Here is a 25,953-nt window from a genome sequence, read left to right as displayed (position 1 = left end):
TGGCAGTATGGAACCACCAGGCAAATGTTAATCAAAACCAGAAACAGTTGTTAGAAACAACTGTTTAGGAGTGTGGTTTGTGTCTCAAATGTGGTGCTGTAGATAGTTCCTAACTTTCAATACTGGGAACTAAATTTTTAGTGTTTTTTTTTTTTTTTAAACATCTATGGTATGTCAAATGTGCTATCTAAAATCTCTTTTAAACTTCGTAATAGCCCTGTGAGATATTGGTTATTATTCCCCCTTTATTATGGGAAAGTCAGATTACAGAAGTGTCAGACCTTCCCAGGCCACATGACGGGTCAAGGTGTGGCTCAGGAGTTCAGGTGTGAATAAAGCACCTTCTAAAGTCCAGGATCTTTTCACTGTACCTTGCTGAATTCTACAATGTTAAACTCAAATGAACTGAGCTACAAAGATAGGGATTTTGTTTGTTTATTCCAGTTTTTTTGTTTTGTTTTATATTCGCTTATCACAGAGAAGCAGTGGAACTCGGGACAAACTCCTTTACTTTCCTTTTGTTCTGGCTAAGAGATTTCTCAGATCTTCTCTAATTTCTTTCTAATATTTCTTCATTTGCATGTCTTGACATATATTTGTGTAGCTGCAAATAAAAGGCAGTTATTCTGTTTGATATTACTTTGATAGACAAAGGAACTAGGAGAAACCATGTGACTATCTCCTAAAGTAGCTATGATAATCCCTAGAAGTCTGAGAATTACATTTTTCAAAAATGTGTTTTTTATAATTATATATTTAAAAAATTCATCTCCTTCTCTTCAGCTCCCACTCCCACACATCTTCTTTGATGAAAGGGGCAGGTGGTGCTGCCCTTTTTCGCTTGTATATTATGAATTCTTAATATTATCCAGGTTAAATCTTTGAGCCATGGGGTCAGTGCTGGAAAGTGGCACAGTTAAGATAAATCTTAAAAACAAACCACTTGGTCTCTTGCCCTCTTTTTCCCCTTTCACCTCTTCACTTTCCACACTATTTTTAGCTAGATCAACTTCTTACTTTGGATGGTTCCCTTTTATTTCTAGAGAATCATCTATTCTTTAACATATCTGATCATATAAATGTGTAACCATGGATTGTGATAAAAATTTTTGACAAGTGAACCCCTGAGAACTCTTGAGAACTTTAACATTTGAATTTTCTTTGCTACTTTTATTCTAAATTTGTCTTCTTCCGTGTATTCTTTTAGCTGTGTTCTGACTATGTATTATTTGTTATGTATTTTGTTCTTTACTATTTTTAATTGATTCCTTTTAACAAGTCAAGAGTTTTTTAGCCTTTGAAACCTTAATTTTTTATCATTCACCTTTCATATTTTATACCATCTTTCCCACATAGATTAAGTATGCCACATGCTTTGAGTTCCTATTTTCACCAACTCTCTATAGTCTTCCCCCATTGATTTCTATCTTCTTTACCCTAATGGAGACTTAAAACCCGAAACTAGACTTCTATGACTTACTAGACCTCCAAATTATGAGCTCCAATTATTCCGTTTAGTCTTTACCACAGTAAATTCTTCTCTGGAAAACGATCTGAACTGTTATTCTGGGGCAACAACTTCATGATTTTCTGGTATGCAGTCACTCATCCTGTTCTTTCTCATACTGCAAGTTATAGCCATTGATAGATTTGTATCTTAGGGCCATAGAACTTTAGGACTGGGGGTGATGTCAGAGATTATCTAAATGAATTTTTTCTTACACACAACAGTTGAGAATCCAGCCTGAAAGCCATGGTTGCTAGAACTAGGATTAGAACCCCAGACTTCCTAACTCGGTTCCAGAATGCCTGAGATAAATCAGGGCTCATGCAGTGTTTTTTGTTTGTTTATTTGTTCTTTAAACATAGGTTCATTTCTCAGTGCAACAGAGTAACTCCTGCTTATTCAAGATATTGCTTGAAATTGTATCCTTCAGGTATTGTTTCCATTTGTTAATTATTTTCCATGGAAACAAAGTTAAAATTGTATGCTTTGTTCCTTACCAAGTGTTTATCATCAATTAAATCAGATTTGATGAGCAATATATTGAACACAAGGCTGTAATAACTTTAAAAAAATGTGTATTACCCTCTAAGACCTGTAAAATAGATCTAAATGTGCAGACCAATCAAACACAGTATGAAGATCTGCCCACCAGTTCTGATGGAGGTTTTACAGGTAAATTTCTAGCTGGTAAACATTTGCATAGAGTGATCTTGAGCCAGGAAGCCCAAGCAGCCTTGCCCTCTGAGTAAAAACGTCCATTTTTAGTCAAGACACCTTGTCTATTATTGTTAGCTTTCTTCATAGCTTGGAGTAGGTGACTTATTTTATTATTCAGCCCCTCACCTCATTTTCCAGAATGTTCCATATTGAGTAAAAACTGCACTTTAGAAATTGCACTTCCATTTGAGACAACATTCTTATGTGGAGTGTGGCTATTGCTTGTGAACAAAACACAGGTTGGGATAAGAAAAGCCTGGACACTCAATCTCTATTTTCTGATATACAGTCAACTCCCAGATGAACAATTCATATTAGAAAAAGACAATTAAAACAAATGTAACATCCTAAAACATAATTATGTTTTTCTACATTTGAAATTTTAAACAGATATCCTTGATTTTGGTAAAGTCAAGACTTTAATTCTGAGACATATGACTTGTCTTACCTGGTTGATATTAAAATGCCTCTTTTTCCTTCCTTGTTGTCTCCCTGTCCTCTGTTTCTTTAGAGCTCTTTAATTTTGATTTTTTAAAATTATTATTATTTTAAACTGGCAAATCATAATGGTATACATTTGTGGGATACAATGTCATGTTTCAGTATATGTATAATATGGGATGATTAAATCAAGTTAATTACTCCCCCTTCCCCCAGTGATGGTAACCACTGCTATCAGGTATGACTTTATGGAAACATAAACACATTATGGGTCACACAGTATGTGACCCATAGGACCTAAATGAAAGTATTATTATCAGCCTTTTCTTTTCTTCATAGCCTTTGAAAAGACTTCATTAGTAATACTTGAGTAGCTGGGATCTTTGGCTGCAAACAAGATATCTTTTAAATAGCCGTCCAGGAAGGAACATTTTCAAAACCATCCATCTAGAAGAGGTGATCTTCAAGGTTGTTATTGTGTGCGTGTGTGTGTGTGTGTGTGTGTGTGTGTGTGTGTGTGTGTGTGTTGGACTGGGGGGGCACTTTTCCTAATGAAAAAGGCGCATTCAAGTCATCATGGTATCCCTAAGTTTCTAGACAAAGGATTTTTAATTTGATATTTTAAATAACAGAAAATAAGCTTGTGAGATTTTAACGTTTATTTTAAGGAAAACATGGGTTTTAAAAAAGCTTGAGAAATGCTAACTGGAGTGGAGGTCGTTCTGTCAAAAGGAGCCTGCATCCTGCCTCTGTGCCACTTGATGGTACCCAGGTGTGCGGGAAACCATTCCAGGAGAACATCCATCCCCCTCTGGGTTGTCTTTGCTTTCTGGGAGCAGAATTCAGTCTTGGAAAGCCTGGGCGTGCCTTTGACCCCAGGCCTGTCGGGCAGATAGGAGGAGTCAGCCCTGGCCATGGCTTGGTGGAAGGGAAAGGATCCTAGCACCAACTTGCAAGTCCAGGGAAAGCGAGAGCAACTTCCCCTCCCTCCCGCCGCTCGGTCCAGCTTCCCTCCCCTTAGAGGTGGCGCGGTGCCCATGTGCTTGTGGGGGTGGGGAGCGGGCTGTGGATAGAAACCGAGTTCCAGCTGGAGAGTGGGTGTGACAGAAGCCGTTGACAAAGTGGGGGCAGGTTAGTGCCCATACGTTTCAGCCTCACCGCAGGAGATATTTCCACACTGCTTAGTGGGTGAGGACTGCGAGGTTTCCCCAGGCTGGTGGGTGCGAGTTGGACGGTCTTTCAGCACTGCTGAGAGGGTGCGGTGGAATTGGTACTACGAACATGCTGGGATGGTGAGGAGCAGGTGTGTTCCCCAAGGCTCACCTCAAAGAAACTTGCCGCCCCCATCCCGACCCCTGCCCCTGCCACAGCTGGATTAAGTGTGCCCTACCTCTGTGTCCCCAGGTGCCCTGCACTCATGCCTGGCTTTACCGCACTTTCTGAACGTCCTTTAACCTACTGGACAAAGGTCCTTTAGGGCACGACTTTTCTCTGTACTCCCTACCTCCCTTCCTTAACACAGAGTTTGGCATATAGTAGAATATTCTTTAAATAATGATCTTAAAAACTTCTTTAACATCTAAGAATTTACAGTAATTCACTTATCACCTGTTAAAAAAGATTTGTGCATTATACATAATCCAGATAATCCATAAAAATTGCAAAGAATTTGAGATTGAAGTGTCTAAAAATAGCATGAGATCCTGGGTTCAATCCCCAGTACTGACAAAATAATAATAATAATAATAATAATAATAATAATAATAATAATAATGAAGTAAGGAAAGAAAAAAGAAAACTGTCTAAAGACAATTGAAGCATAAAATGGAAGAAAATATGGGATATTTAGAAAACATCTGGATGTGGGATTTACTAAGTTTTCAGGCAAAGGAAGAAAGTACAAATTGGTAGATTGATAGATACAGTTTATATTTATAATACTATTAGGAGTTTAATGAGAACATCACTAAGCATATCTGTATGATAACACCATAGAAAACTATTTGGAGAGGCCATTAGCCATGGTCAGTTTTGAGAGAGCAGATAAAGCGCTATTTATTCTATTTTACTTCCTTCTTCATATTATGTGTGTTATCTGACATTTTTTCCTGACACAGAATTTCTTTTTCCAAAACCAATGGGGATAATGTTTAAGAGAAAGAAAATAAATATGAAAATGACCAAGGATTTCCATCTTTACTTTATAAAAGGCTCTTTCAGATTGAGAAGAGACTTTAAGATTTATCCAAGAGATAATATCATGTATAGAAAGGTCACCAAAGAGGAAAGCCAGATGATTTTTTTTTCAAGTTCAACCCTATTATTAAAGAAATGCAAAATAACTTCACATATAACTTTTATCTATTTTATAATTAAGATTTTAGTGAGAATTTGTACATATGTCTGTGTAACCCCAGGGCTTTGCATATGCGAGGCAAGTATTCTACCAACTCAGCTACATTGCTAGCCCCTAGATTTTAGTGAAAACTGCAAATGCTGACAAATGTATTGAGAAATGGGTACTTCGTACAGAGTCAATGGAAATCTCATTGGTACATTCCAACTTCTTTGGAAAGTTATTTGCCAATATCTATTAAGAATATCTGCTGTAAGAAAATACAGGTCAACCCTCCAACATATAGGCTCAGATACTGACTTCCTTACAAAGATTATTGAAGCTCAAGAAATAAAACCAAGAATCAATAAATGAGATGGCATCAAATTAAAAGCTCCACACAATAAAGGAAACAAGAGTGTGAAGAGAGAGCATAGAGAATGGGAGAAAATCTTCGTCAGCTACTGTTCTAACAGAGCATTAATATCCAGAGTATATATCAAGAATTCAAAAACAAATAACCCAATTGATTTATGGGCAAATGAATTAAGGCAGACGCTTCTCAAAAGAAGAAATACAAAAGACCAACAAATATATGAAAAAATGTTCAACATCTTTAGCAATCAGGGAAATGCAAATAAAAAATACACTGAGATTTTATTTTGCTCCAGTTAGAATGGTAATCATCAAGAATACAAATAACAAAAAATACTGGTGAGGATACCCAGAAAAGGTACACTTTCACATTGTATGTAGGATTGCAATTTGGTACAACCACTATGGAAATTAGTATGGAGATGATTTATAAGACTAGGAGTGAAACCACCATATGACCCTGATATTTCTCTCGTTGGTATTTATCCAAGAGAATAAAAATCAGCATACTACATTGAATGTCAATGTAATAGTAGCACAGTTCACAGTAGTCAAGTTATGGAATCAGTCTGTTTGTCAACAGATGAATGGACAAAGACAATGTGGAATATATTCACCATGTAGTTCTACTGGGACATAAAAAAGAATGAAATTATGGCATTTTCTGGTCAATGGATAGATCTAAAGAATATTATGCTAAGTGAATCAGCCAGACTCAGAAAGTCAAGGATCATTTTTTTTTCATATTCAGAAGTAGAGATAAAAAAGGAATAAAAGAGATCTCATAAAAATAGGAGTCCAGTAGAGAAAGGGGATTGAAAGGGGAAGGAGGAGAAGAGGAAAAGGGGAGGTACAAGAGAATGAAGTCAACCAAAGGATGTTATGTGCATATGTGAATTTCTCACAATGAATCCCATTATTATGCATAACTATATGCATCATAAAATATAAACAAAATAAAACAAAAACATCTAGTTATGGAACCAGACCTTCTAGGTGTTGGGGATATGATGGTAGATAAAACCTGAGAAGGTCCCTGCCTTCATGAAGTTTTCATTTTAGTGGGGCTCATGCAACAAGTAGACTAATTATAGATTATGATAATACCAGAAAAATGAAGATATTTGATCAAGATACCTGATCAAGGAGAATCAGGGAAAGTTTCTCTGAAGTGAAGACATTTGAACTGAGAATTAGAAGGAACAAATGTTACAGGTAAAGGGCACTACAGAAAAGGCAGAGGTAGAAAAGAAGTTGTTCTATTAGAGCTGTGGAAAGAAGATAGGTGGTCTGGAAGACTGAGTCTTAAGAGATGGTGTTCAAGGATGGGAAGAACTCCAACTGTTGGCCTGTTCAGTCATATTAACAATGGTGGATTTTTGCTTTATTCTAAATGCCATTGGAATCCATTGAGCATTGCTATTCTCCTAAGTAGAAGACAATAAATTTCAATGCCCAAGACTGAGAGAACATTTAGGCTGTCAGTGTAAGAAAATAAACTCTCAAATAAACTAAGAATCACATGGTGGCCGAGGAAATGTGTCCTCTGAATAGGAATACTCTTTCCGTGCTGCTTTCAGCAGGAGATTCCAAATAGGGTTCTTTTCTCCATTATGTGACCACAAGGACTATATTTAGACAAGGGACTCTAGGTAGTATGTGTCCTTTCTAGGCAAAAATAGATTTAGATTCCTCTGCATTGTGCCCCAAGGCAGTACTATCCAACTGCCACACTCCCAGCCCACTGAGCTTCAAATTCCACAGGTAGGAAGGAGAAGACTGTCGTCTCCCTGTCTCATGGTTCTGACACATTTTCATCCTCTGAAAGGGATATTTTAATGGAACATAGGCAAATAATTTTGCCACCACCTATTTTAAATTAAGTTATATCTCTACATGGAATCCTACCAGGCTGTAGGAGCCGAGGGAATATCGTTATTATAGTAATTTTGAAAAAGGCCTTTAAAAAGTGAATCTTTCAGATCATAGCCAGGCTGATATTAAAAAGTATTCAACTTTTTAATTATTTTTCTCTGTTAAAATTTTTTTTTAAATTGGAGTAAAAGCTTTATGACATTATGCCATAATGTCTGTATTTAGTTACAATTCTGAGTTCATAAGTAAACAAAAAAACATCATTATAGCTAATTTTAACTCTGTCCTTAAGTTGCTTATATTGAGAAGGATGTCACAAGTCCAGAGCAACCAAGGACAACAAAACTGGAGGGGTCTTTAGAAATCTCAAGGTCTGGAGATACTGAGAAATTTGTCTTCTTAGGTAGCTGTGGCAGAGATGAGCTGAATGCTCTGGTTTGTTCAGTGCTGCCTTTAGACTGAGGAAGTTCCACGTGGTTAATATTATAACTCACAAAGTGTTGAGCCCCAAAGATGGAAGTTGAAGCACTTCTCCTGGGCAGAATACCTTCTGGTATGGTGGTTCCAGGCACTCTTAGCTATGAGAATGAGCCCTTCTTGAACAAAGTTTCACTTTGCACAAAGGAGAAATTTCCTTTGCCGTATTTTGGAAGTTCTAAAATGTCTTGGATACAGTCTGGCAAATAGAATTTCTATAATCTGAAACTTTATTCAAAGTCTATTTGGCAAAAAACTTTGTTTGTATTGCCCATATTTAATAATAATTATTTTCTTCCCCTCTTCTATTTTTCCTTACAATTAGGAAAGGCAAGTGCTTTGAAATGGCCACATGGCATGAAATTAAAAATTTTAGCAAGGATTAGAAAGGGAAGACAGACTGTCTGGTTTCCTTTAGGTGCACTGTACTAGTTGCCCTGGCTTCTTTGCTATGGTCATACTTTTCAGATTTAGAACATGGATGAACTTGAATTGTTCCCTTTGCAAGCTCAGAAGCCTGCAAATGATGGAACGATCACATATTCAGAAGGATCTGAGACACTCTTTCAGTCGAAAAAACAACAACTCTATATTGTGTTTGATACTTGTCACAAATTAGAAAAACTGAATAGAATAATGTCTGAAAAAGAGGAAAGGGTATATATCAGAGGTTGACATTAAGCCTTGTCCAATAGATATTTTAGCACATAGCCTCAAAATATGGGAAACAAGTAATATAAAGCCAACTTATTAAAAATAATATCTAATTCAAAACAACAACTATTTGTCAAAGAAATATTTGGCTTTTAAAGAAGAATAGGGCATAAGTGCAAATTGATAAATTTGGTTCTTTATTGTTGTCTGATGGATATTACTCTGTACACCAGGGTGTGCTAGCCATCCGATGTAAATATGGATGAAAATTTATTTTCTGGTTGATTGGGAATGTGTACATCTTTTGGTGGATGTGGGTAACAGATGTCTTGTGGGTAACAGATGTCTTGGCTTTTACAGACTAATTGGCAAAGAGGGAGTAAAAGGGAGATAATTAAAGGGGTGGGAGCAGACACAAGAAAAGTGCAATCTTCCTTGTGGGGAAAAATCTAATAGACCTCTTTATTATGGGTAATTGCCTCTTCTTCAACCTCATTTGCTATCCCTTTCCATATGACTCAAGTACATTTGTAATGAGAAAGTATAAAATAAAGAATAATAAGGCAGGACAACTGTCTGCTAACAACCAGATTTATCCTGTCATGGAATATTCTAATATAATTGACTCAATTAACATCAGATTTCTAAAAAACAATATGAAAGCAAAAGTCTCATTGTCAAGGCCACTTAAATTTTAATACAAGATAGAATTTTTGAGGATAGTTAGTATAAGTAGTTATGTGTCAAATGTGACTACATAGTGGACTAGTGGAAAATGAAAAATGAGAGCCTAAATATGTCATATGTTACTTATAGATCATAGGCCCCGTTTGGTTTTCTGTTTGTTCTCTGTCCGTGCAATAATACTGCTAATTGACCTGGAATGAATAGGAACATTTAGCAGATGTTGAAAGCCATTATCATTAACAAATCCTCAATTTTGTCAGTGTTTTCCATTGTGCAAGATTTAAAATAAGCTGTCATTCTGTCTTAACTCTATTACCTAGGTCTATATTTTTGTGGATGGTAACTTTTACTTTAAGCTGAAGGAAATTTTTATCACCTATTAAACATTCAGTGAGTATCCACATTACTCCTTGATAAGAACTGTTATGTAATATTTTTATAAGAACCAGTTAGTGCTTGGAAGAGAAAGTATCAGGACAGGTATTTAGATATTTACTTAATAAAAATTTAGATAAGCTGAAAGTTAAGATTACTTATTCTAGATGCAAGGCACATGCTACTGACTTTTATTTGACCATATGTCTCACCACAAAATGGACAGGTTGAATTTGTTTAAAAATAGGAACAGTTTTTTAAAAGTTTATTGAAATAATACAGATAAAAAGTCAGTTATCAATTATTAATTAAATATTAATTTCTTTCTGCTGTATAACAATTATATTTTATTCACAGTTGCTTGAAACTCCTGGGCTGGAAGAATTTTTTTTTTTTTAAGAAAATGACAGCTTTGATGGGATAGAAATAGTGTTGCTTGTGTAGTCTAGAGACTATTCGATTAAGATGATCATTTGATCTTTTTGAGTCTCATTCATTATCTATCAACTCCCATAGCTTCACTGGGAATTATATGCCATGCTAAATGCACATGAACTAGCATATGATTAGTTGTTGAGTACTTCAGGGTTGTCTTTAGAGAGTGGATCCATATTCCTTGGTTACTTGCCATGATTTTCTGGCTCAGCTTCTCTTAGAGAAAATTCAAGGACTCTAATGAATCTTGTTACAGATGATTTGAAGTTGTATCACAAGAGTTACTCTTCTTCCCATCTTTAGCACCTTAAATTATAAGGGTGAAGAACAATGAAGGAGGAGAAGTATCTTAATTGTTGAATGTTTTCTATATTTCCATAAATGTAAATTATAGAGTTAGAAAATGTTGGTAATATATGAGATTTTAAGATTTCTGGATGCACTGTCCCTACTCTGGTTTATTTCCCATTTCCAATGAAAGGCACGAAGGCTCTGTATAGTCAAATAGTTTCTCCAGAGTCAATCAGCAAGTGAGTGACAAGGTAAGGGCTAGAACCTTTCTCTTTCTCTGAATTTTTTCTCTGGACTATCATCAACCATCACTTGCTCTGTGGCCATCTAGGATCTAGTCTGGATCATCAACAGAATGAGAACACTCAACTAACACTTAGCAGAGCAGAGAAATTCATTTCTTTATCATGCTTTTTAAAATAATCTCTACATCCTAAATCATTCAGCCATTCCCTTATGGACTAAACATATGTTTTGATTGTTTGTGTAAGACAACTGGCTTTATCCTCTCCAGGCATAGGAGAGATGGTCACTATAGTTTTTCCTGTAGGCCAGAAATTGGGCTAAGAGCATTACATAGATTAACTGATTTATTCTTTATAGCAGCACTATAAGGATGCATACTTCTTTTAATTATTACCTTTCATAAAATGAAATGGAGGCACAGAGGGACCAAGTAATGCCTATGATTACAAAGCTAGTATAAGCAGGATTTTAAGGCCTTTTTCAGGTTGAAGTTGGAAAATGCTGGAGAGATTCCACTGCCAAAAGACAGTGGGTTAATGAATGCTCTCTATATGAACTCTCATTTATGCAAAAAAAACTACCTTAACACATTTTCTAAATCACAAGCTTTTGTACATCTAGCTCTGTGGGATCCAGATCAATATATAATATATAGTTCTACTGTAGCATATAACTATTGAAGAAAGAGCATGTTTATTTACATTGGTCAATACTGCAATTAATAAGGTAGTGAGCTTGTTGTGCTGGATCCAATGTTGGTAACAAAATATTTTATTTGGGGATTTGCATTTCCCTTAGGAAATATATATAATAAATATACATATTTATAATATTTCCCTTAAGAAATATTTGCTAAAATATGATCTAAATGGTATCTTATTAGTCAAGAAAAATTACCAAAAAAGAATAATAATAATTTTTAGCTGATTAATCTATAAATTGTTTTCCCTTACATCCCAGTTATATGGGAATATTACTCCATATAATATTATATTATTATTCCATATAATATTCCCATTTTGCTCCCATACTGATATTTGAAGTTGAGTGAAAGTCATCATTTATATACCAAATATTTTGTGAATATGAAATCATCCCTAAGTTGATTGATTATCAATTTAAAGTCTTTAATTTCATTAGCAGTGGTTACATGGTAAAATTTTGGACATTCAGATAATTGTAAAGAGGCAGTTAGGATTTACCAAAAAATTCATCAAAATAATACAGAAAGCTTATTTAGTGTTGTAGTATTTAGGAATAATCTACTTAGATAAAATTAGACTAAATTCCCCACAATCACTAGACACTTCATATTGGCAAATATTTTACACCTAAACAAAGAAATGGTGTACCACTTCATGAGAGAGAGAGAGAAGAGAGAGAGAGAGAGAGAGAGAGAGAGAGAGAGAGAGAGAGAGAGAGAGGTGTAAAGGGAATATTGAGGTATATGTGGACATGAACAGATTAATTTTTTAAAAATCTAATTTTTGAAAGTTTTATTGTTACAGATATATTAAGTTCTACTGTTGATGTTCTTTTCTTTATGGAGGAGAGGTTTGCCTTAGAAAGAATTGCCTGAAGGTCATGGTCTATGTTCAAATGACTCCCATTCTAAGATGTATATATTTCTTAGTGAAGAGGGAGAAGTATAATGGCTTATCAATGCCTTAGTTCGGCGTGTAGCAAATGCACTTAAATGGTTAAAGGGGGAAAGGTAAGTGAACAGAACATTGGTTTGTTTGGCTACACAGCTGCTACAACCATACTTTGATGTTCTGTGAGTGATGCTGGACAGCTCCCCTGTTGCTGTGATACTGTTTCCTAGCATTTCATAGGAGCTATTGATTTAGGAACAAACTGATGGAGCTTCAGAAAGATTCAGAGCACAGATAATGAAAATATAGTAGCAGCTGAATAAATTCACAAACATTAGCAATAGTAAATGATAATTGGGTAGCCTACTTAACAAAATACAATATTGAGAGACTATAAAAGTAGAGCATGTATTTATCAAGTATTGCTTATTTAAACTCTTCTTTAATTTTTATAAAGGTTCAGTTTCTATTCTCAAGTAAAACTAAAGAACTTGCATAATCTCTTTTGCATTTTAAAGCTATTTTCCTTACCCTTTGCAGGATTGAAGTGTGTATGTCTTTTGTGTGACTCTTCAAACTTTACCTGCCAAACAGAAGGAGCATGTTGGGCCTCAGTCATGCTAACCAATGGAAAAGAACAGGTGATCAAATCCTGTGTCTCCCTCCCAGAGTTAAATGCTCAAGTCTTCTGCCATAGTTCCAACAATGTTACCAAAACTGAATGTTGCTTCACAGATTTTTGCAACAATATAACACTACACCTTCCAACAGGTAAGAGGTCTTATTTTTAAAATTCATTTCAAATTTCCTTTTAATCTTAGGAAATTATAAATAGTGGAAATCAAACAGTCTTATTTTTTTAAATAAGAAAATATGCTTCACTATTCTCTTTTTGTTCTTGACTCATAAAATTCTCTAGAGTCCAGTTGACATTGATTTTTTTAAAAAGATATTGCATATCACTGTCAAAACATTGACACTGGCATAACCATTTTGAAAAGATTTGTTCACATAAATTGTCTTTTTTGAAGTGAGTAATGGACATAAAATGAAATGTAAGTTTTTATGAATTTTTCTAAAGGAAAAGAATTGAGGAACATTGATACGTATACAAATAAAAGAAAGACAAAGGAAAGAAACAATGAGCACAAATCTAATCTCTGACAGAAAATAGATAACTATTTTAGCCCTAGTGGAAGTGAGGATGGACAGAGAACATTTTGGGATAATTGAGATGCAGTGGTGGTTATATGGTCATATGTATGTGTAAAAACTCACCAAACTGAAAAATATAATATGTATGCACTTTATTATATGGAGATTATGCCTCAATTGAGTGGATTTTCAAAGAAGAAAGGCTGATTTTTGACTAAATTTAAGGGTAGAACATGGACTCAGATAGAATTCATTGTAAATACTTAATCAGAGTTCATAGTTAGACTGGGAAGGACTTGCATTTTAGATGCTCTAAGTACTTTAATTTTCCCAGCCACATAGGTAGTATTTTGTTCTTTTGTTACAAAGTACTGTCTTGTACCCATACTGACTGGCAGAACATGATCTTGTGGATAATTTGTTATTGAGATGACACATTAAAGAGACTCTTGACACAGATGATGAAAGGACTTCCCTCCATATTTCCTTATCTTTTGTACTTAGTTATGAATAAGATCAGCACAGTAGAACTAAAAAAAAAAAAAAGAAAAAAAACCCATTCCACATTCATGGATTAAAAAATTCAATATTGTTAATATGAGTATCCTCTCCAAATTAATCTATATATTTAGCTCAATCTAAACAATTAATCTCTTACCCAAGGAGAAACTGGGGAAAAAACCATAAACAAAGAAAAATGTTCATGAGAGATCTCAGAGAACCACCAAATAAAGAAATATATGGAATGTGAGGCAGAGAGAATAGGGCAATCTAAAAACCAAGATTGCACGTAGATTTAAGGAATGAAAGGGGCCAAGCATAACTTTTGAGGTTGTATATATAAGATAATGTCTTAGAACAGTATTTCCTAAGAGTGAGACAAGTACCAGTTGTGGTATATGAAAAGATTTTAAGAATTTTCAAGCTGAATAGGCATGGCAAACACATGTGATATTGAATTTTATATGTGCACACTGAAATGTGTATTAAAATACCACACTGAACCCCATTAATACGTACAATTAATATTTGCTAATTAAAAATTTTTAGAAATTTTTGGAGAAAACACTAAATAATATTAACTACATGATGATATCTTCTCTAATTTTCTTAGTTTTCCTGACTTTTGTATCAAGATTTCTCATTTCCAGATAGTGTGTCTTTAATACTTCATTCTTTTTTAAACAGAGAGAAAACATAAAATATCTAACTAGAATGCAGTAACATTGATGGTTTACGTAGTTATCTTCTATTCATGGCAAGCAAACTTTAAAATTTGTGGTAATGATACTAGGTTTCTGTATAAAATAAATGTTTTCAGTTAAGAATTAATTTATGAAAATTCTATAGTGGTTTATAAATATGGTGATTTAAGTAAATCTATTGATCACTGATATATTTTCTATCATTGTAGATTAAATTTTTTTCTTTTAGAGTTTCACATGAAAGGAGTCATTATGGAACAGATTTAGGGGGTTTGACTTCCTTCACTTTACATAGTGTTTTCAAAATTAATCCATGTTGGTTGTATTAGTAGCTTTTTTATTTTTTAAATTCTCAGTAATTACCAATTATATGTACAGAATAATTTTTTAAAGTCCATTCATGTGTTGGTGAGTATTCAGGTTGTTTCCACTTGCAAACCGTTATTAACAAAGCTGTTATGAACATTCATTTACAAGGCTTTGGAAAATGTTTTCATTTCTCTTGGAAAATAACCTGAGTAGAATTGTGGCATCATATGGAAAGTGTATGTTTAACTTCATAAATATAACCTCATAAATAATTTTCAAATTGCTTGTATATCCCCAATAGAAATGTACGATAGCTTCAGTTAGGTCCATACACTTGCTAACACTTGGTATAATCTGTTCTTTTGATATTAGCCATTCATGTGGTTGTCTAGTTATATTTTATTTTGGTTTTCATCCATGTTTTTCTGATGAATAATGATGTTAAATTATTTTTATGGGCATATAAGTCATTTCTGTATCTTCTTTTATGAAGTATCTATTCAAGTGCCTATTGAAATTGGGTTATTTATCTTCCTATGGTTGAATCATATGAACTTGATATATATTCTCATACAAGTTATCATCATATACATTTATTGTTAATATTTTCTCCCACTCTGTGAATTGCCATTTTATTTTTTTCATTGAATTTTCCACGCTTTGGGATGCTATTGTGAATGGTATTTTTAATATCTTAATTTCAAAATGTTAATTGCTGCTATATTAAATAATTAATTTTGTATATTGACCATATATCCTGCAAGATTGAGAAAATAAATTAGTTCTAATAGATTTTGTTTTAAAGATTCTTTGATATTTTCTAAATATGCAATCATCTTATCTGGGAACACAGGTTGTCTTTGATCTCCATTCTGGTCTGTATTCATTTTGCTCATCTTTCTTGCCTTTTTTGCATTGCCTGAGACCTCCAATATAATGATCAATAGGGGTGATGAGAGTTAAGGTTCTTACCTTTTTCTGTTCCTATGAAGAATGCATCAGTCTCTTCTATAGGGTGTTGATGCCTATTATCAATTGAGGGAATTTGATGTTATTTCTAAGTTGGTGAAGTTTTTCTTAAATCTTGAATAGAGATTAAAATTTTTCAAGCATTTTTACAAATTTATTGAGGTTTACTATGTTGTTTCTTCAGTATGTTGATGTTATGGATTACATTAATTGAGTAGGAAACATTTTCTACAATAAGGATGATATTGTCCAGCCACTAATTAATGTCTACAAGAAAATGCTACATGATATTTTATTGAACTCAAGTGTTTTGACTTAAAGTAAGAATTTGTATGTTTAATGACATTTTTTGGTAAACTGACATTAAACTACAAGGAGAGCATGTGCTCAATGCAGTCATCCCGTGTGGGACTGTTCTCTCTTTGAGGCAGAGCTGGATGGTTACTAGCTGTATTAGGAATAGCAGCTGTTTGAAGAAGAGTTGGGAACCTCCAGGCTGAGCACACACACAATCAGTGCCAACAGCTCCACAGTTTCCACGTCATCAGAGAGAGCAATTGATATCTACCCTGCTCTGCCTAGTAGGGATCTGTCAATTTCAGATGTGATCACCTATATGTGAAATATGGAAGAGAACTCTGAAAAACAAATTGTGTGATATTTCTGCAGTACTTGAGAGTCAGCATCATGTTCATGGGCAAATCAGTAAAAGAAAAAAGTCGGGTGGTGATCAGAAGAAGTTGAGCAAAATCTGGGGCGTCCCTTTGTGGCTCCAGCTGAAAGCCAAGTGGGTCCTTGCCCCCCTGGCTCTTTCATCCATCTCCCCAGACCACGGGGTCATTTCTGAATAACCAATTTGATATAAATGCAGTCTCTCAGCTTGGCATGTTTTAGCTCTTCTGTCCTTAGAAGCTTTTTGCAATTATCCTTGCCTTGTTTCTTTGTGACAAAATTTCTACCTTAAATACAGCTCATGTCCCACCCCAAACCCTTGCTGCTTGTATGGTAATAACTCAGCAATTGAGGAACTGCTGGCACTTGCCCTTGCCCTCTTGAAAATCCTCTTGAGTGTTTGATGCTAATTCATAAAACCTTAGTGGCTTTCATACAGGTTTTGATTATGACGCATAGAAAGAAATGCATTCTACTTAATTTTCCCCCACCTTACACGTACAATGAAACAAGATTTTCACAATGCATACTCACCTTTGAAATGTGTGAGGTGCTTTGATTCTTGCTATTTCATTAAATAAAAATGCTAGTCAGATCCCACTAATAGGTTTGTTCACAGTTCAAGAAACAGTACTTTAATTGATATTTAAAATGTAGTAGTTTTAATTGGAATAAGTACATTTATTACTTTAATTCACTAGTATTAAAAAAAACTATTTGAAATTTTGTTATGATTTTAATTTCACACGTTTTCTTTTTAAATGACCTTTAAAAAACTTCTTACTATTCATTTTAAATATAAAAATGGTTTAAATTTAAGTCAAATTAATTCAGATTATTATGAGTAATATTTAATTTAGATCACAATGAATTCATTCATTTGCCCTTAAAAAATATCTTCTTGTTTGATACTACACATGGGTTTAATTTTTTAGGAGTTAATCATTTTATTTAATAGAAGTAATTTTATGTTTTGGCAGAAATATACTATTAGAAAACTTGCCTCTTCCCTGAACTTTTGATGTCAATAAAGAAATGATCTTCTAAGTTCAACTGCTTATCACCAATAGAGTTTCTTTTTACGTTAAAACAGTCCTTTATTTGACTGGTAATTAAAGTTTATGTCTACAGACAACAAATATACTATTATTTCCATAAAACGAATATGGTACTGAATATTTTAAAATTAAATATAGACTATGCAAATCAGTTAAACAAGAGAAACTTCTATGTTTCCTGGAGCTTACCATAATTTCCTCTCCATTTTTATTTTAAGACAGATAAGAGCTTTCTTCAATTCTATCAGTGCTATTTCATTAAATAAAAATGCTTTTATTTAACCATCCTTATCTCCTGATTTTGTCAACCATGCACTTGGCTCCAGGATCTGGCAGATACCTCCAGGGCAAATGGCATCCATGCTCATGCCCTCTCAGGATGCTTCACTGTGACTCTAGTCCCTCTGATGTAGCACTCCCAGGCTTTGTTTCCTGCCCGGTTCCAACTCAACTCAGGCAGGATTGTACTCCCTCAGCTTCCTCTCAAATAAGGAGAGAAGTGATTATGGTGGGGAAAAAAATCATCTTCAGAAATAATTGATACATCCTTTAACTATTCAAGAATATTTTCCTTTCAAAAAGAAAAGAGATATTTGCATAAATTAGTATGTGCTATGGGAAAAATCAGGTTGGGTCAACAAATAATAACAGGTGAAAGAGTTTGACACTCAGTGGATGATGTTTGCAGTGTTAGTCCCTGCATGGGTTCTGTCTGTGAGCCCCCCCAACCCGATTTTTCTCACTGCTTTTACATATTTGGAATTAATTTGGCTTTCTGTCTCTATCCTCTATTTCTTTCAGTCTCTTTTATTCATATTTTTAAATCTTTGAATCTCTGATAATTTCAATATCTACAGTTTCTGAGACTTTAATTCCGCTCTTTTAGATTCTGCTGACTCGTATTCTTGCTAGTTTCTTTCCTTGGATTTTCTAAAAATTATTTTATTTATTTTTTATTTTTTACATTGTGAGCTTGTATTGTTGAGAACCTTATCTGAAGGAACTTTTGGAGCCTGTATTTAATTAGCTCCTTCAGAGAAGATATTTGTTAGTTTTTGCCAAATGTGTGTGAGGGTGCTACCAACTCCAATCCATTCAATTCTAGAATTTGGTCTTTGGGGCCAACATGTAGAGTGAATCCTGGCTCTAAGCTTGCCAGTATGGTACATAAATGTGGTGAAGAACTCTCGAAGACAAATGTTTTTCTGCTCTACCCAAAGTCAAGGTTGAGACATAGGAGGGTACACCTTGTCTCTTTGTGGAACATCTTTTGATTTGTCTTGTTTTCAAGGAGTCACCATTTATATTTGCCTGAATTGATAAGAATCTCTGTCCTGACCCTCACTGTTTCAGGAACCATCCTTTATCTCCTGACTTTGTCAACCATGCACTTGGCCCCAGGATCTGGCACATACCTCCAGGGCAAATGGCATCCATGCTCATGCACCTCTTTGCATTGGCACTGTAGTTGTGGCTGCTGAGCAATTCATTTATTTTTTCCACCCGCTTAATCATAAAATAGAAAAACATTTTTTTCATTTGTATTTTATTTAGCATTTTCATGTGTACCAAAAGGATTTCTATGGACATCTAAAGTGTAACTTGGCAAAAGTGTAAATTCTAGGATGGTTTATTTTTGAAATGATACTGGCATAATTATCTATCCATCTGGAAGAACACAGGGTTGTACCACAGTGTCATACCATATACAAAAATAAATTGCAGCTTGATTAAATATCTAATTGTGACATATAAAACAATTTAAATGTCAGAGGAAAATTTAGAAAAAAAGATTTTTATGACTTTATAGTATGGAAGCTGTTCTTAAATAAGACAGGAAACTCACTGCTATAAAAGGAAAAGAGATAAAATTGACTACATGAAAACGAAAATAATAATGGATGATAAAAGAGAACATAAATAAAACCAAGAGATAAATTAAATATTGGATAGAAATATTTATAGCATATATAACTGGGGAAAGGTAACTATTTTAAAAGATAGAGACTGAGGAGAGAAGGATCAGAGGAGAGGAGGGAATGGGTGGGTGTTAAGTGAAAAAATGAGCAAAGGACACAAGTTTTGTAGAAAAGAAAAATCCGAGGTGGTCAAGTTTTGAAATGATGTGCAATCTCAGGAATAGCTGGGAAGATAGAAATTAAAATGATGACATACTATTAGATTGGCAAAGGTTAAAAAGAGTGACATGTTAGGGTGTTTTCAACTAAAAGCATCAGAAAATTAGATAGTATCATCTTCAATAATAAAACAGTTCACTGAATCACATGGTGAGAAATCTGGAAGCAATCTCAGTGTCACCATCCTACTTCCAGGTTTCTTTTTGCCAGTTGTGGATACCCTCATTGTTTACAGCATGATAGTTTTTCTCTTATTCCTCTGATAGTTTTCCTCTGATTCTTTTTTCCTCATGTGAATCTGTTTTTATTATTGATGTAGGTTTGGGGTTTTGTTCTTTGGGGGTTCAAGTTTCAAGGCAAGCTCAATTGATTTGCCCAAATTAGGTAGTGTACTAGGAACTCTATTTAGTTGAGATGTCAAAGGTCTTGTTTCTTATTGCAAATTTAGACCACAAATAAACTCTTCTCCTTCTACCACAAATATTTCCTTTGGGCTTATTACAAATAAATAAGTAAATAGAATAATTTGTTCCTGAGAACCTGTGAATGAACCTATCATGCACACTTTAGGGTTTTTTTTTTTTCCTGCTGCTTGGGTGGTGCAGGACTTTCCAGATAAATACTTCCTTTAATTTAGTTAAGAGTCACTAAAGGGACCATAACTGCCTGTCAGAAAAAGCACAAACTCTCTCTGGTGGAAGATACTTTAAGACTGAGCCTCCAAGAGACACAGCAACCATACTTTGAAGGACATGATCTGTGGAGCAGACTCACCACGCACTCAGCAAGGCAGCTGAGCCACAGCCAGCAGAGAAGACCACACACCAGAAGAAATGGTTTCATATCTGATGGTTAACAGCCAAAATTCACAGACTACGCATGTTTTTAAGTTTAAAGGAATAAAAGGCAAACTTCAAAATAGTTTTTGGAGAATAGGAATCCATGAAAAAGTGAGATAGCAGATGTGAACAGTAGCAGAAAAAAAAAAACTCCTTCAAATTAAAAAAACAACAACAAAGGACTGGATTTGACAACAACTGTGTATAATAACAATCGAAGAGAGAATCAGGGATCTGAAATACAGGTCAGATGAAATTATTTTATGTGCGGTATGTAGAGAAGACATGATGGAAAACACGAAGAAGATAACAAACAGGAAAGTGTAAGGAGCTGTATCATTTGCTCTTATGAAGTCAGAAAGAGAGGAGACAAAAGTTGGGCAAAAATAACAATTCAGAATTTTCCAGAACTGATCAAGTATGCCAGTCCAGAAATCTCAGAAATTTAACAAAAATCAAGAGGACAAATACAAAGAAATCCAAAACTTGCCACATCATTGTAAAGCTACAGAACACCAAAGCAAAGAGAGATTCTAAAAGTTACAGAGAACAAAGGTAAATCAAATTCAAAAGAGCTACAGTAGGCTGACATCTTCTTAATAGCAAAAAATAAAAGGAGAAACAGTGGAATTGTATCTTCCATGTTTGAAAAGCAAATAACAAAATCCTGTATACAGCCAAATTATCTTTAAAGCATATATGTAAGGCAAAGACATTTTTAATTAATATAGGATTACATTATGCAGAAAATAAAGGAGTATAGTTATCCAAGAGTAGAGGAAATTCCAAAGAATGCCCTTCAGGTATAAAAAATTAAGGAGACATTAAGGAGGAGTGAAGAGTAAAGAAAATGAAAAACGTGTGGCTGCTTCTAAAGAATCTCCATCAATAATAAAGTCTGTGGCTCTTTAAAAAATTATACTAAGTCATCATTGAATATAAAAATAACACACTATGTATGTTAGGAGAGGCAAATGGAGTTAAAATGTTCATAGGGCCTACTTTAGGAGGAAAGTAAAGATATCATTAAGCATTATTTCAAATGTGCTTTGAAATGGCCTGAGGTCATTTCTCCACACCTATAAAATAATAGGAAGTGAGAATGTTCTCTGTAATCTGCAACAGAAAAAAGAATGGAATGATGGAATCAATCCAACAGAAGTCAAAAAGAGAAAAGGAAACATACACCAGATATGACAAAAAGAAAGCAACCAACATATGTCATTAATAATTAAGTGTAAATACATTTAATGTAAATACACTATGCAAAGATTATCAAATTGGAAAAGAACTAATTCAATTACCTGTTGTTTAAAAGTATGTATATAAGATGAAATTTTACAGAAATATTTTAATTATTGTAATAGAGAAGTTATGCCTTATACTTCAAACAAACAAACAAAAAGTATTGGGTGACTCCTATTAAGAGCAGACAAAATAAATTTTAATGCAAAAAAATTTACTGGAGCTGAAAATGATCAGGGCTGGGGGTGTGTGGCTCAGTGGTGGAGTATGTTTTTAGTGTGCATGAGGCCCTGTGTTCATTTCCCAGCACCAAAAAAGTTCATTTTATGTGCATGTAAGAACACAGCCTAAAAAATAAATAAAATGTTATGAAACAATAAGGAGAAATAGAAGTCTATAATCTCAGAGGGAGATTTAAAAGTAGCACTGACCTGGTAATTGATAGATATTTTCCTAGAAAATGATTCCCAGATCCCAAAAATCTTAGGACATTAAAGAATTTAAATCAATGATCTTAAAGCAGGCAGGAAAAACATATTCCCTTAAAGAAAATTTCAAAGCCCAAGAGGATCTACTAGAAAATTATGCTAAACTTCCAGGAACAGATAATTTTTATATAAACTCTTCCAAAGCATGTGTAAGGATAAAATATTCCATAATTCATTTATGCATAATCTTAATATCAAAGCCCAACAAAGGAAGTAGAAAAAAAGGAAAATTATGTCTTGCTCACTCATGAACATATATGCAGGTATCTAAAATTTGAATAGGAACCATATAGGATGCTGAGATCCTACAGGGAGTATGGGAACCACAGTTGAAATTAACCAAAGTTAATAAGAAGATGATCAAGTATAATAATAAAACTGTTGTTTAAAGACAAGGAAATAACTATTCCTCAAATCAAGATAATGGCTGCTTTGGGGAAGGGACAAGGTTGTGATGATGTGGAGGTATTTTAGAGAGAAGTGTGGGGAATGAGTAGGTTATGAATTGCAGTTTGTAATTATTTGTTTTATTCTACCTAGATGGTATATGCACTTTTCTGTAAACTCACTATATTTCACAACAAATGAATAAAACATCAAATTTCAAAGTTATATTTATATATTCTATTAACATTTGGAGTTGGGATGGGAGAGAATTGGCAGAGGACATTATTTAACTCTTTCCTTGCAAATTCCAATGCTGTTTAAATTATTATTTTTTTTCCTAATGAAAACCAAATTAAGTTAAGGTTAAAAATGACTATCAATAATTGTTTAAAAGACATCTGGTAGCCTTCAACAACTACTTAGTAGAACCTAGATTTTTAACTGGTCTGACAACTGTCCATTTAACAGAAATATTTCAGCTGCTCTTGCAACTAAGTATGGCCAGGAGACTTGAATTCTGGCTAACAAGGCGGGTGGTAGTGTTTTGGAGAACTTCTGAGAAAGTCCATTAAAACAGAACTGGCACATTGATGTGCCATCCACCTCCATGTTGCCTGGATTTAATGGTTGGACTTCTGACTTGGACCACAAGGGTGATGCTGCACTATAGAGATGACAACAGGAGAGCTGAGAGGAGTCTGACTGACAACTTCATGGAGACACCTGGCTAACAGAACTACCCGTCTTCCAATTCCTTTTCAATAGGAGAAAATAGAATATTCCTACTTGTGTTTTTCTGCTACTGGCAGTTAAATCCAATTCTAATTAACATACAAATGGCAGAACAACTCAACCAGAGTTCTGCCTGCCTGGGGGATGTGTGTGGCCTGAAGACAAGTTTTATTTGATCTATGCAGTTTCTGGAAAAGAAAAATGAATGTGTTTATAATGTTAAAAACATTTAGAGGCTGCTATAGTTGAATAGTTGTGTCTTTCCTTCATTCTCGTATTGGAATCCTAATCCCTAAGGTGATGGTATTAGGATTTGGAGCCTTTGGAGAAGAGACTAGTCATGAGGGTGGAGTTTACATGAATGGGATTAGTGTCTTTATAAAAGAGGCCTAAGGGAGCTCCTTCTACCAGGTCACAGCAAGAAGGACCCACCTATGTCCTGGAAAGTGGGAGCTCATCAAACATGGAGTTTATTTGTGCCTTGTCCTTGAACTTCTTAGCTTTCACAAGTGTGAGAAACAAATTTATATTGTTTATTTTTTAAAAATAAACAATATAAATTTTATAATTATATAATTATAAACAATATAAATTTTTAAAAAATAAATCCTAACCCTGATTCTTAACTCGCCTTGAAAAATCAAAATATTTGGCATCCCTGAAGTGTCCCTTGTGGTATCAGTTGCCCAAAAAGGAATAGTCACTGACTTTTCCTTATTGGGCACAAGAGTTTCCTATTCTTTGTGTTCACTCAGTATGTATGGAGTTTATGTTCACTATTGTAGACTTCCCACTATCAAGAGTTTAGTTTATTCTCTATTTTAATATTGTTGTGTTTTTCTGTTTGATATAATTTTATACCATACCTTTTTTCTCCTTAACATTAAAAACAATTTTTTTTTCTATGTGAAGGAAACATTTTGTAGCTTATTCTTTCATGGCTGAGTTACACTTCAGTTTATAATGAAGGATTTCTTGTGATTCTAGGTGACATCAAAGATATGATTATAAGCTGGGTGCAGAGGTGTACACCTGTAATCCCAACAGCTCAGGAGACTGAGGCAGGAGGATCGTGAGAAATAGAAATAGCTGATGTCAAATTGCATCAAGAACACTCTATAATTGTTCATGGAAATTTTACAGTACAAGGTTAGGAAGCTTCGGCAGAGAAGCTGGTAATTTATAGGGTTAATTTTGATAGGAATTGCTGGTTAGTTCATGCTTACACTAATTGCAATCCTTCATAGGGAATTAGACTATTCAAAAAAACCTTCAAGTTCCAGGCATCTTTGTTCCCATTTTTTTCTCCTAAAAATTCAGTACTTGATAGCGTAAGTGTAGTGATAATTTCTGATTTTTTTCCTTTAGATTTCAATTATTTTAATAATACTATTATATTGCCAGGTGATGATTCATGCCTATAATCCTAATGACTTGGGAGGTGGAAGCAGGAGGATTATAATATCAAGGCCAGCCTCAGGAACTTAGCAAGACCTTGTCTCAAAATAAAATATAAAAAGAGACTGGCAGTGTAACTCAGTCAAAAAGCTCCCTTGGGTTCAATCCCCAGTACCAAAAAAAAAAAAAAAAAAGAAAAGAAAAAATAATAGTATTATATTATTACTAATTTAAATAATTAGTTTCAATAAAAAGGATATAAGAACAATGTTTAAATGTGGGTGCTTTGTTAATTTCAGTATAATTCTCACCTTCGTGTTCTGTCTTTCATTCTGTAAAAAGAGAAAGAAAGATTAATTATTTATTATTTTATGTTAGTGGATAGTGTATATTGATTAGGTATATTTCTAAATTAGCCTTCAGTTTCAACCAAACCACAGTTTTGCTTCTGAAGAAGACAAACAGCCAAAACAAAATCAAATTTATCAAAAATTAGTAATTTTAAAAAATGCAGACTCAGGAATTGAGTGTTATTCTTTTGGGAGTTTAAGTCCTGTTATCTCTATTCCTTTAAAAAATGTCAATTGTTGTTTTTAACATTCTTAAGGCTTCTATTTGAGACACAAATTCTTTGCTGTAGTCAGGATAAGGTGACATATGCACGCTGAGAAATGCTCATGGGACCCCTTGTGGAATTGTTCTGCCATCACATGAACAAATCCATTTATAGCTCACTCTCTGAGGATTCAGTGCACACCTGACAGGTGTGCCAGACAGGCTTTTCTTTCCCTGTAAAGTGAAAGGTGCTATGATTTTATATTTTGGAAAATTCTCTGAAGTATAAGCAAACAAAGAAGTCGAACTTGTGCTTTAAAAGTTTAATACAGGAAGCATTTCTTGTCTTCAGAAACAAGTACACTGATTTAGGTTAGGAGATTTTGTTCATAACGATGTAATTGGAAATTGAAAGTGAAATTTATAACAAAATTTAAATTGAGGATTATGCATTATGTAAGGCTGTACTCTCTCAGTCATGTAAGTGCCATTATATTTTAACTCAAATATGTTTTGGGTGATTATTATATGCAGGACATTGAGCTAGGTCAAAATGTGATTATCCCACATCAATCTTTTCCAAGCGAACAAGCTGCTTTGTGTGAATATATTAGCTGTTATACTAGTATAGACTTTAGGACAGGGAAGTGTGACTTTTCCTTTATCATCAATATTTTAAGTACCTTCACTGAACAAGGCCCTCTGCCGTGAGCTGGGAAGAGAAAGGTGTGAGATATGAGTGTGGCTTCCAAGGAACTTTCATTTTTCCCATATAAAGCATTGATTTAAGGAA

The 25,953-nt window shown here is 34.3% G+C and overlaps 1 protein-coding gene and 1 long non-coding RNA gene across 2 annotated transcripts in view; one reads left to right on the top strand and one right to left on the bottom strand.

Moving 5' to 3' along the window:
* Positions 1-25,953, top strand: part of Acvr1c (activin A receptor type 1C) — a 71,868-nt gene that overhangs the window by 15,911 nt on the left and 30,004 nt on the right. The window contains exon 2 of the mRNA XM_005315780.5: positions 12,551-12,781. Within this exon, the coding sequence (XP_005315837.2) occupies positions 12,551-12,781 (231 nt within the window). The remainder of the gene's footprint in view (positions 1-12,550; positions 12,782-25,953) is intronic.
* The window catches only part of LOC144365542 (uncharacterized), a 50,135-nt gene continuing 32,737 nt past the window's right edge, over positions 8,556-25,953 (bottom strand). The window contains exons 5-8 of the long non-coding RNA XR_013424088.1: positions 24,917-24,937; positions 15,652-15,704; positions 12,542-12,593; positions 8,556-10,184 (exon numbers count right to left, since the gene is read on the bottom strand). This is a non-coding gene — a long non-coding RNA (uncharacterized LOC144365542). The remainder of the gene's footprint in view (positions 10,185-12,541; positions 12,594-15,651; positions 15,705-24,916; positions 24,938-25,953) is intronic.

Source organism: Ictidomys tridecemlineatus, chromosome 7 (genome assembly GCF_052094955.1).
Source record: "Ictidomys tridecemlineatus isolate mIctTri1 chromosome 7, mIctTri1.hap1, whole genome shotgun sequence".
NCBI classification, from domain to species: domain Eukaryota; kingdom Metazoa; phylum Chordata; class Mammalia; order Rodentia; family Sciuridae; genus Ictidomys; species Ictidomys tridecemlineatus.
This window is presented reverse-complemented; position numbering and strand designations above follow the sequence as displayed.